This window comes from Aspergillus pseudotamarii, assembly GCF_009193445.1.
Source record: "Aspergillus pseudotamarii strain CBS 117625 unplaced genomic scaffold BDV38scaffold_17, whole genome shotgun sequence".
Classification (NCBI taxonomy): Eukaryota; Fungi; Ascomycota; class Eurotiomycetes; order Eurotiales; family Aspergillaceae; genus Aspergillus; species Aspergillus pseudotamarii.
In genome coordinates, this window is record NW_022475031.1 from 320,450 (window position 1) to 332,588 (window position 12,139).

General features: G+C 47.7%; 4 protein-coding genes across 4 annotated transcripts; 3 read left to right on the top strand and 1 right to left on the bottom strand.

The window, feature by feature from the left end:
- Window positions 1–519: 519 nt before the first annotated feature.
- BDV38DRAFT_270057 (uncharacterized protein) lies at window positions 520–2,424 on the top strand (the record flags this gene model as incomplete). The annotated part of the gene is made up of 6 exons (XM_032057077.1): window positions 520–591; window positions 735–816; window positions 865–1,496; window positions 1,527–2,201; window positions 2,232–2,357; window positions 2,401–2,424. The coding sequence occupies 6 exons, from the start codon at window positions 520–522 to the stop codon at window positions 2,422–2,424; spliced, it is 1,611 nt and encodes a 536-aa protein (XP_031915264.1).
- A 186-nt stretch (window positions 2,425–2,610) lies between these two features.
- BDV38DRAFT_54773 (S-adenosyl-L-methionine-dependent methyltransferase) lies at window positions 2,611–4,150 on the bottom strand. The gene is made up of 4 exons (XM_032063532.1): window positions 3,941–4,150; window positions 3,759–3,888; window positions 3,570–3,696; window positions 2,611–3,522 (listed from the first exon to the last, which is right to left on the bottom strand). Exons 1-4 carry the CDS (start codon window positions 4,109–4,111, stop codon window positions 2,763–2,765), a joined length of 1,188 nt encoding a protein of 395 aa, XP_031915265.1. The 5' UTR covers window positions 4,112–4,150; the 3' UTR covers window positions 2,611–2,762.
- Window positions 4,151–5,499: 1,349 nt separating this feature from the next.
- BDV38DRAFT_291593 (major facilitator superfamily domain-containing protein) lies at window positions 5,500–7,154 on the top strand (the record flags this gene model as incomplete). Its single annotated transcript, XM_032061778.1, has 4 exons — window positions 5,500–5,613; window positions 5,667–6,403; window positions 6,462–6,837; window positions 6,912–7,154. 4 exons carry the CDS (start codon window positions 5,500–5,502, stop codon window positions 7,152–7,154), a joined length of 1,470 nt encoding a protein of 489 aa, XP_031915266.1.
- A 2,914-nt stretch (window positions 7,155–10,068) lies between these two features.
- BDV38DRAFT_270060 (uncharacterized protein) lies at window positions 10,069–11,637 on the top strand (the record flags this gene model as incomplete). Its single annotated transcript, XM_032057078.1, has 6 exons — window positions 10,069–10,258; window positions 10,504–10,574; window positions 10,630–10,928; window positions 10,997–11,071; window positions 11,124–11,191; window positions 11,255–11,637. 6 exons carry the CDS (start codon window positions 10,069–10,071, stop codon window positions 11,635–11,637), a joined length of 1,086 nt encoding a protein of 361 aa, XP_031915267.1.
- Window positions 11,638–12,139: the final 502 nt, after the last annotated feature.

Here is a 12,139-nt window from a genome sequence, read left to right on the forward strand (position 1 = left end):
GTCGGTGATGTCATTTGGCATGAAAATACCCAATCCCTCTTGAGGTCTCTGTGTATATCTAAGCTAGTAGACGACGCAATCTCTATTCCCCACTGATTGCCTTCTTGTGTCTCTTATTCACCAGTTGTATTTCTTCCGGTTGATGGTACATGTATGTGCACTGATCTTTCAGCCTGCTTATGGCTCGATTGCACCATTCGAGACCGAATCTTCAATGTTCGCGGATCATAAACCAACAAGAGAAAATCGGTCTCCACCACCAGGCAACAACAAACTTGACCGAAGGAGGACGTACGGCGTATGTCCTGCCCTATTCAGCACAGTCAATCTCAGACTCTCCAATCCGAGGTCGTAATCAATAAACTGGGGTCACCGTGGTCAGCTGATCTTTCAGCCACGAAGTGCAACAAGGGGCCAAAAAGCACGCGAGTCGAGTCGTCCACCAATCTGGGCCCTAACATGGCTGGCTATTGGAAGTTTGGAGCGCTACTATTGTGGGGGCCAAAAGGCCATACTTCGATGTTGCTGTCAATCCAAAGGCTTGATTTTGAGGCTCTTTCGGAGATTCCCGACCGTCCCCCCTCAGTCTCAGTGCTTCCATACGTCTTCCATAACGGCTTCGAATGGTATCACAACCACTGTGACCGGGCGTTGTATTGCCTAATTGCAGTATATGTATATTAGTAGCTGTTCTCAGGCGCGCTATCTATTAAATTCATTTGTTACCTTGATAGCAGGGAGCACTTCTATTCTTGCTCACCCTTGTTATTCTCCTCCTCTTCTCCTTTTTTTTCTGGATTTTGATTCTGCGACGCTGTCAGTTACCTGCAGGCCCAGTGCAGGTTGTGTGTTTCTTCGTCCCAGTTTTGGAAACTTGTTATAGATTGCCATGGCTCCCGTGGAGGTGCCAGTATCCAGACGGCGTAGAGCCCATCAGAAGCGATCCAAGACGGGCTGCCGTACCTGCCGGTAAGAATACAGTTAAATTATCTCGATACAATGTGGCAGGTCTAACAGCTCACTGCTACAGTGCTCGTCATATCAAATGCGACGAATCACCCGGTAACGTGTGCCAAAACTGCACGTCGACTGGTCGCATATGCGAAGGATATGATATGTGCCGGCTGCCTCATAAGCGAACTGATGTATGTCTTCCTGACATTGCAAACCGTCTGTGTTGGATCATGAACTCGGACGAGAAAAGATGTTTTTCATACTTCCATCATCACTCAATCTCCAGTTTGATTTCCTTCTTCGACTCACCCTTGTGGCAAAAGCTTATAAGGCAACTCAGTCACACGGAGCCTGCGGTCTATCATGCCGTGAATGTGCTCGGTGCGGTTCAAGAAGACTCAGAGGAAAATGACATGCGTCTGGCAGGCGTCAACCTATATCGCCCTCGACACCGATTCGCCCTTGAACAGTCTGCACGATCCTATGCTCTTCTCAATAAACGACATGCATCTCATGATCCGCAGTTGAAAGAGGTAACTCTAGTATGTTGTCTGCTGTTCACATTATCAGAGCTATTACTCGGGCAGTATAATTCAGCTTTGCGGCATCTCCGGAGTGGCCTGAAAATCTTAAATGAGGCACCAACTTACACTCACTGCTTATCAGCCATAGACCAGTCTTTGGTCGAAGCATTCGTGCGGTTGGACGCACAGTCCTCGCATTTCGGAGCGGATGGACCACTTTTGCATCTCAACAAGGAGGGAGAAGAGGCGTGGTCACATAGCGATACAATGCCACTACCTCGAAATGTGCAAGAGGCCCGACGGGAACTCAATCACGTATTAAGCAAAGGCATTCCCTTCCTCTCCGAGTGTTGGGCGCGTTCCAGTACGGAAATCAGGCTCAACTATGACTCAATGCACTTCACGCAACAGAACCTTCTTGCATCTCTGGCTCAGCATAAGCAGCGATTCGAATTGTTCTGCGAAGAGTCATATGCCACGCTCAGCCCGAAGGAACAACGAGGGGCGGGAATAATCCGATTGCACTACCTGGCTCAGATCTTGAGTATCAAAACCTGCTTTTTCCACGGGCCGATTCCGGGATATTTGACCCCTGAATACGTGTCCTTATTATCCGCTCACGAAGCGCTCATGGTGAAATTTCCGGAGCGTTCCACAACCACGCTGGACAATGGCATCATCCCAGGACTGTATGTTGTGGCATCGAAATGTCCCGACTATCGTGTGCGCTTACGAGCAATTAAAGCTCTCCAGTCTTGGCCACATTGCGAGGGCTTGATAAATTCCAACATAGCTGCTTCATTGGCCTTGGAATCTCTCAAACGAGAACTCATGGAAGGGAACAAGAGTGAGTTATCCCTCATAATTGGGGATAACGAAGTAGAGTTGGTTCGCTTCTTGTTTGACACCCTAAGTTGCACAGAACATGCTGCACACTGGTCGATGATTAAAGCTTCTAGAATTCTGCAGGACGGGCTATGAACCACAAACACTGTCCTCCGGAATCGATACCATTTGCCTGAGAGCACTCATAGGCATTAACAAGTTCGAAAGCCTGGTACCTTCTCACGAAGAACAATACTTTGCGGAAGCAGGGCTGCGATAGTATAATTCTATAACATCACCAAGGGCAGATATCCCGATACACGGCACATATTAGCAATCTATTGTCATTAGGATTCTATCCATAACTAGGCGTGGTACATTGTATAACCGGAGGAAACCACGAACAGAGGAGAGCGAAAGATGACAATCCCACTGTCGCTTACCCATTGAAAAAGTTCATTATCCCAAAGTAGCCTCAAATACCGCAGTACCAAAGCCCGCGTCAGACTTCCAAACTTTGGTGACTTTGAACTCCGCCCTCTCGAGCAGGTCAATCCATTGCTTCTCCGTTCGCTCGAGGGCGGAAAAGACCTCCATCATATGGAGATCCAGTGTTGCGGATAGAGCAGGTACATTGGCACCTTCGGGCATTACATGCTCATTGATGAGGAGGATTGAGTCGCTGGCCATCGCCTGGCGGATGTGACGCAGGACTTCCAGCGCCGGCTTGTCTGGCCAGTCATGCAGGACCGTTCGCATGTAGTAAGCCTTGGCATCTTTAATCGCCTGTCCCTCGAACATATTAATCTTGACAGCACTGATTCCTTCGGGAAGCGGCTCTTTAATATCATCAATGACTTGTGGGAGGTCCTCGACAATGTATTTGCCTGGCAGTTGTGGGAACCGTGCCTTGAGTGCTGTAATATCATGTCCCACACCACCACCGACGTCGACTAAGGCAACTCGCTCTGGAGCTACCTGTAGCTTGTCCAGAACTGGATAAAACTCGAACCACTCAACACCGTAGTGTCGTTTGGTCTCCGTCATGACGGAGTTGAACACACTTTGTATCTCAGGTCTTTTGCTCATCCAGTCGAAGTAATGCTCGTTCGTTTGATAGGCCAGCTGAAAGGGGGCATCATAAGCATCTGAAGGGTTCTTGTAGCCCCTCGCCTCGAAATATTCAAAGTGTTTCGAGGTCATTTGCATATTTGTGTAACTAGTTCCGTTAGGATTAGGCTGGTGGCGACAGGTGACCTGACTTACAAATGCTTGATCATATCGCCAGGCACTGATCCAGTTCCGAACAGCATGGCTGTCTGAGAAGGCCGGTATGCTTCGGAGCTAGTTTCCTTGAAGATGTCATGGGAGCAAAGGAATCGCATAATACGTTCTAGTCAATGTTAGGGTTTCCCTTTCTCGATATAACTCTTTCCAGTGCTGCAGGGCACATACTTAGAAGCTCCACGTCCCCTTTCGTTTTTGACGAAAGTTCTGCCAAAGTCATCTCGGCCCCGTTGGATGTGACAAAAGCATCGAAGACTCCCATGCCCTGGGCAACCCTGATTCCGGCAATTCCATAGTGCTACTTGGGTCAGCAGGTATTCAGTTACAAAGGAAATTCGGCATCTTCTTACCCCAAAACAGTACTTTTGGATAATCTGGACCGGAGTCTCCAATGCGGACTGAAGCTGACCGATTGCCCCGAGAAGCTGCATACGCTCCTCTTCTTTAATGTTCTCTGGGGATGGGAGATTTGCCAGTGCGGACTTGAGAGTGGAAGTAAGATCCGACAGTGAGGTCGCCATGGTGGAGACTGTTGAAATAGGTGTATATGAAAATGTTCGAGATGATACAGGTGTGTACTACAATAGAAAGACCAGAGGTAGGCTGGGCTGCCACCACCTTTATATATTATACCAAGTTCGGTCCATATCCTTGCTTCGACCGTAAACACCGGACTTCGGGCTAAGAATCCTGGAATACCCCGAAGAACCGGGAACGATATGATATAAATGCACCGACGAATGACAGTTCATATTTGTTCAATCGCTGTTGGATCTAGGCTCATGGACTTATAGTGTTATTAAGAAGTCACCTATCATGTTCTAGACTTAAATATAGTAGGTTTATAGTCCTGGAAATCGGAAACGTCAGCAAACCCCTCAATATCCTAATATGGTTTAGCTCGATATTGTATACGTTTCGACCAATCAACAGCTGTGGGTATGGTCTGCGGGTCCGAGGTCAAATCACCAAGTTACCTGGCAGTTGCAGGCAATGAATGCATACCCACAAGCAATCATTCAGATTCCGAGTGTATAGATATAACCTGTGGAAATGTGTCTTGGTAATGAGAGAGCCTAATCCTTACTTGACGGTGTGGTCAAGTGATGTCCGTTGTTTCCCAGCTACTAGTGTCAGTCGTCAAACCCAACAAGCAATTATATATAGTCATTTAATGAAGCATGAACTTCTCCATGCTTTTAGACGACCAGGAGTTTGTTCGTCACGTCACTTCCCCATATTTACCAGACTGATCAAGAACGGTTCAATGGCCGCAGAATCTTCTTAAAGTACTTAGTATATACTATGAGAACAACCAGCACAATACCTGCAGACTGTTCGAGCATATCCTGCTGTTCTCAGACCTATCGGGTACGTCGAGAGTTTGCCGAAGCCAGATGTATATCTTTTCACATATCAAACTTGCCAATTCGCCTTTCCTTATACTCTGTCACTAGTCTAGAAGGTCATATACAAGTCCAGAATTGGCCTTGTTCCGAACTATGGGGGTGGCGAGGATGATGTATGACAGTGTGGAGAAGTGGACATGCCAGTATTTTAAGCAACAAATGGACAAAAGCTGCCACAGGTAAATAAGATATAATGACGAAAGAATCTCCACATCTATCCATGCATTCTGTTATAATCACTACGTATCGGGAGACCCGCGTCCCCAGACTCGGCTTTTCCGGCTACCCCGGATTGTCCACGATCGTCCAATGATTACTGAAGAATGTTGGCCTCTGCTGCTCTCAAGCCTCTCCTTAACGCCTTACCTATCACTATGTTGACCGGTGTGCAGCGACGATCCACCGCCGGGGGTTTTTAAAAACCCGCCCCTCTGCCGGCCCATGCGGACGCTTCGTTTTTGCTTGCTTTGGAAGTGGATCCGACTCGCCCAGTACGCAAGATGACAGAGTCAATCAAGGAGTCCATTAGCCATCTCGAGACTGTTGTAGATGAACGGGGGGTTACAGGCTCTCAGGAGATAAAAGAGCCGAATGTTGATCCAAATCATCCCCAGGTTCGCATAGAAACTGTGAGTTTTGGCTGCCGAGCTAACGTCGATAATCCCAGAACTGGTCTACTGCAGCGAAATTATGCACATATCTTACCGTCTGCTTCTACACCTTCCTCGGCAACGTAAACGGGAGTAACTTCACGGTCGCGACTCAAGCAGTTATCAAGGAATTCCACGTTTCGCAGACCCAAGCTGGCGAGCTCGTATGCTTTAACGTCTTCCTGCTAGGCTTGGGAAATGTCTTCTGGGTACCACTGATGCGCGTCGTCGGCAAGCGACCGGTCTATTTATTGTCTATGCTATCACTCGCTATGATGAACGTCTGGTCTTCTCGTGCATCGAGCTATGGGGAACTGCTGGCTTCGCGGATCCTATCGGGTTTTGCGTCTGCTGCCGCAGACGCGACGGTGCCAGCGGTCGTGTCAGACATGATACCACCGCAGGATCGGGGTCATTATCTAATGTTCTTCCATTTGGCTCTAACGGCAGGACTTTTTGTCGGTCCCTTGATCAACGCATATCTGGTTCAGGAAGAGGACTGGCGATGGATGTGTTATTTTCTAGCCATCGCCACGGCGGCGACATTTGTTACTGCCATTTTTACTGTTCGCGAGACCACGTATCTTCAAAAGAACGCATTCGCCCCGAAGCGCAAGCTGTGGCAGTGGATGTCTCTGACAGGGGGATATAACCCGGATGCGTCATTTTTTCGAACCGTGTCAGATATTGTGTGCAATGTAGCGTATCCGCAGCTGCTCTGGGCAGCGTTCGCCATTGGTATCTCGGTCGGATGGTAAGGCCTCTGCATGACCAGTGCTTACATCTATCGCATTTCTCACTGACATCGATAGGAACATTGTCGTCCAATTAACTGCCTCGCGTACCTTCACCGCACCTCCCTACAACTGGCCTGCAGGAAGCTTGGGGCTTCTCTCCCTATCCGGATTCATCGGCTCCGTGCTAGCCTTCTGGCTGGGCGGGCGATTGATCGACATCATCTCCACTCGTTATACAAACCGACAAGGAGGGCCGCGTCTACCGGAGTATCGACTCCCGGCCATTGTAATCCCTGGAGTCATTGGTCCAAGCGGAATTTTGATCTTCGGTCTTTGCATCGCGCATCACACCCATTGGATCGGAGCGGCGTTCGGATACGCCATGCAGGCATTTGGCGTAGCGGCCATTTCCAACGTGGCAGTGACTTACTCCCTGGATTGTTACAGGCCGGTCTGTGTGCCCTTCCCCCAATTGCTTAGCTCATCGCTTTAGTTAAAATGACCCACGGGGCTAATGTTGAACAGATTACCGGCGAAGCTCTAGTCGTTATCTTTACTGTGCGCAATACCATCGGTATGCTGCTGTCCCTTTATGCGGCCGACTGGATTCAGCGTCAAGGTCCCGCCCCCGTCTTCGGGGAGATGATGGCCATTCAGGCCGCTAGTATCTTACTCGCTATTCCTCTTTTTATCTGGGGTAAACGGTTACGGGCTGTGACGTCTCAGTATGGGCCGATGAAGCGATTCCAGGATCAGGTCGAGTCGTGAAATATATGAACGACTGGTGTAGAGTTACGGGGGTCGCATTTTATACCCTTTGCTCTCTCTTAGCTTTCTCAGTTGTCTATGTAAACGAGGACAATGCATATTTGGTTCAAACATGAGAATGACATGCCCCATATTTACTGAGTATCAAATCCATAAAAAAAAAAAAAAAAAAAAAACTGAAAAAAAAAAAAAAAAAAAAAAAAAAAAAAAAAAAAAGGACAAATAGCACACCGTAATCACAGATGTTATCAGAACAGTCACGGTGCAAATGTGGGGATCTGACTAGGCAACACGCAAGTTTAGGTCCTCGTGGAGACATGGTTATGTGAGCACTAATATGCTTTCTTGACAGAGATTCCATTAAATGAAACGAACCATGGCCGAAGGATTACGGAGCACTGAATTTCAGGCAGAACCATAAAGAGGACATAAGGGAGTATGCAGTACGTTTGCACCCCCCGCACGAACAAAGATTCGTGAGCATTGACCTTTCTAGGCGTTCCTGATCCAGTAAATTGGTAGAAAGATCGAAGCATCGAAACGTACAGGATAGAGAACTGCGAATACGAACTCCCCAGCAGTACTCGTATACTGTAGCGAAACCAGCGCGGGAAATAATTCCATAGTAGTTAACACCATGGCTGACTGGTCCAATACAGCTGCACTGCAATCCATGGTTATTTACATGACCTAGTAAAATTACATGAATGTGGATAGAGGCCGAGACGCCACGCTACCAACATTGCGTGAAGTCTATATCTTGCTAAGTTCTGCAGTCAGTCTGGCTTCGGCATTGCTCGGCGCCGGGCTTACCGGTTAATAGCTATCGTCGTTGATTGAAGAGGGGGGGGGCTTAATTTTATTTTCTTCAGCAACTTTCCTGAAGACAAGACTTTTGTTTTGTCACACCATTTTAGTGTGTACCGGCATACAGGGACGGAGTTCATGAGCTAACAGTCGCTTTAGACGCTAGGAGATATGACTCGATTCATAAAGAATTGCTAGTCACATCTATGCTATCAATAGATGAAAGTCTCCCTTGAGTAGAGACCCTGTGCCATGCAATATATTCCTCCTCAAAAAACAAAAAAAAATAATCGCGTGAGGGTGCTGAGATGGGCTCAAGTTATGGTAGCAAATATCCATTTCAAGAATTCTGCATACCCTCGCTTAACTTCCAGCTTTTGCAAAAGAGACTAGTGAAAGCATAACAGATTAATTGCCTAATAGTGCAAGCGATGTGGCGTCTTCGTGCACACTATGTGGATCTTCGAGGGCTAATGAAAATGTTTAACCGGGCCATGGGAAGTTTTTCCGGTTCCCAATCTCTGGGTTGGCTCCAAGATTCACCGCTTGAACAAATGAAATTTCCTATCTGAAGATCCTTTGGGGAAAGACAGCTTGATCGACAGGAGTGAAGAAACGGTGGCAAAAGTAAAAATATTGCAAACCATGTTTCTGAAGATTTGCCGACGTGAAAGGAACCAGGGCTGAGACTGTCACGCTCGGGTCTCCGACTAATGATTTCCCCGTGTTTTTTGCCGCGATGAACAACTTGTGGCAACGGTTGAAAGTAAGGGACATTACCTGGTGCAGCCCCAGATGCTAAGTGACCATCGTGCCATAGTGGTCGACAAAGGCTAAGTCTAGCAAAGAGGGGACGTAACCCACCACCCTAGCATGTTCATGCGCGCCATTTCACTAGGACCAATACTCGTGGCTCGTTTTGGCAGGTGTTCTCAAATCGGGACTCTCTTCTAATCGGCAGATTTGCCATTCTCTACGTCCTAAGACACGGCATTGGCCTCGGCAATACTTGTGTAGCCTTGACCCCAAGAAGGAGTAATGTTAGCGACAGAGGGAGGGGATTCTGGAGACCGACATGTTCGGGCATGTCCGGAATTGAGGCTGTAATTGCACTTAAGAACATGCGCTTCGTGACTAGATGTAAAACGAAGACATACGCATCCCTTGGGGCTACCACCGATTCGCTGGCTTAAACACGGTCGAAGAATCTCCGACCCATGAGTCAAGTCTGTCATGAATAGAGATAAGGTTTAGCTAACACGTGTAAAGTCGTCGAAGGATTCAAGGAAGTCCAAGATTTGAAAATCCATGCCAGGTGGCTTCCATGATCCCTGTCGTAACCCGATAGTGTGTGTCGATCAAGTCCGCTGGGATACGAGACTATCCAGAGTTGAGATATCGACAGGCGACGCCACCTGAACCTGCGCAGTAGACGGAGTACAGTAAAGGTACTGACCCGGCTATACGGCCTGTCCTATTGTTTACTTGACCCTCCACTTGCCGCGCTTTTCACCCCTCGCCTCAGCCCCGTTCCAAGAATCCAAATACCTTCGGATCCACCTTGTGGGTAACACAATGTGAATTCCAAGTTGCTAAAAGTCGAATCCTGAATTCCGGATACCCCTGTGATGGGTGTCAAATTTGGCCCTTGCTCGCAGGTACGACGATTCCACCTGTGTACGCGTGAAGATCTGGAAAGTGTCGGGGAGAAGATTTCTCGGAAAAGTATACTGCTCACGAATGGACATATCATTTCACCTACAAGCTTCCCCAGACAGCAGTTTTAGACGTCATTGAATACTAATCAAGGTTTTACGAGACCCAGACACATGGTCTCGGACTGCAGTCTAAGCGTATGCTATATTAAAAGTTATCTCTAGTCTGCAGAAGCCAATAACCTAGTACGGGCCAAGGATGAATAAAGGTACCACAGGCACCCATCTGCAATAATGTAATCTCTTTGCTTCCATAATTTTACCCATGATTTCAGCAAGATCTTATCCGTAACCACCCTTTCCTTTCTCATCGTATTGTAAGGAGTCCGCCAAGATCGTCCCTATGAAGGATACTCATTGCGAGTCTCTCCGATAGAGACTCGTAAAACACCATGGCGGACAGCACAATAATACCGGCGATGTCGCCGCCGGCCGGGAAGACATCCAACTTCATTGACCCCCCATACATTGGGACGAAATTCCTCGTCGTCAATTGCGTCTTTCTACCAATCGCAGCTATTGCGCTGCTGATCCGGACATGGACACGGTTGTTTATCGTGCGCAGCTTTCGCTGGGATGACTGTGAGTCTCTCGTTGATACTGATAGCTTTACATCTACTAACAGAAAAACCAGATCTTATGATCATGGCTCTGGTACGTTGGGATCATTGCGGGCTAACAGCCATCGTAACAAACCCACTAATGCGACCTCTTTCGCTCTTTGCAGCTTCTATCCGCCGCCATGACGGGAGTCACTTTGGAGAGTAAGGCTCCCCAACAGTCAATGAAGACATGATTAGAACCGGGTGGTTGACAGTTACAAATAGTGTTAAACTGGGGTCTGGGAAGACACATGTGGGACGTCCCAGCCGATTATCTATCACCATGGTTTATGAAAGTACGAGTGATAATCTCCGCCATATGCACCAGTCACATATTAACAGTCTCTCAAGCTAAACGTCATTGCCGCCATCCTTTACTGCGCCGGGACTGGTTTTACTAAAGTATCCGTTCTTGTCTTCTATATGCGCATCTTCCCTAGTCGCAATTTCCACCGCGCCGTTTGGGCGATCGTGTTCATCGCAGCCGGATACAGTGTGGCCAGCGTCTTGGCCAATATTCTCAGTTGTACTCCAGTTGATAAAGCGTGGTATCCTACCAAAGCTGGTACCTGTATGAATCGGCCGGTGTTCTATTTCGCCAATGCTGGATTAGGAATATTTACAGATTTCGCGACGGTGATTGTACCCATGTGAGTCTCGCTCGCTATCAGTCACAATCTCCTTGTAAGGCATGCTAACATACTGTTTCCCCCGACAGCCCCTGGTTACGTCGATTGCAGATGCCAACACGCCAGAAGATCGCTGTTAGCTGTATCTTAGCGATGGGATGCTTGTGAGTGATATTCTTCACGCCACTGAGATTGCGGTAACTCACAGGATTGTAGTGTTGGCGTCGTCAGTTGTATCCGATTATCGACATTATATACTCTTCTCAAAAGCCCCGATCTCACCTGTAAGTGCCGCCAGAACGGACCAGTCACGGATATCTCTCTCGCTAATACGTTTCGCCCTATAGGGAGCACGACAGACGCCCTGATGTGGTGTACGATCGAGTTAAACCTTGGAATCACCGGTGGTTGCATTACAGCTGTGCGCCCTTTCGTTCGTCGTTACTTTCCTCATCTTCTGGGCCTATCATACGGGAATGGTTACAAATATGACACGTCGTCTCGCAAGTACGGCCTTCCGCTGGGTTCCGTTCCTCGCGCCAACGTGCCTGATTTTTCGAATGCTCGCAGTAATCAATATTCGACCCTCACGACGACGACAGTTATGCCCGCGGCTGACAATGGGAGCGAAGAACATATCTTACAATATCCAGAAATACCTGCGAAGAGCGTCGATGGCATTGTCCGGACGGTTGAGTTCGACGTGGAGAACTCAAGTGTCCGGAGGTAATTTTCTACTTTCTTTAATTTTTCCTTATGTTTTCATGAAATTTAATACCTACTCTGCATCTTTTTCTTTCTTTCTTTCTTTCTTTCTTTTTTTTTTTTTTTTTTTTAAGCGTCGCGTTCAGGAGTTGGTGGGTGGCAACGTTGTATAACTTCATCGGTGTTGGAACGACAAAAACGACTACGAAGCGACGATGCAATTATTAATCGGCGGCAAAACACAAACAACAACTTCGGATGTGCATTGTTCATAATTTATTAGAAATACTTACTAGAGAAAAATCGACTACTGAATTTCGAACCTCGGAACCTGAGATTGAGTGGGCCTCCCAGCGAACTCTAGTTTGGTTGCTAGAGCAGGTAGAAATGCTGCTAGAGATCTACTAATATCAACTAATCTCCCAGACTAACTGCAGTAGGCCCTTCCGCCGATGATAATCCCGATTATCATTGGCCCAGTCCACCAATAATGTCCGCATAAGTGCGTCATTTATGGGTTTGGACCG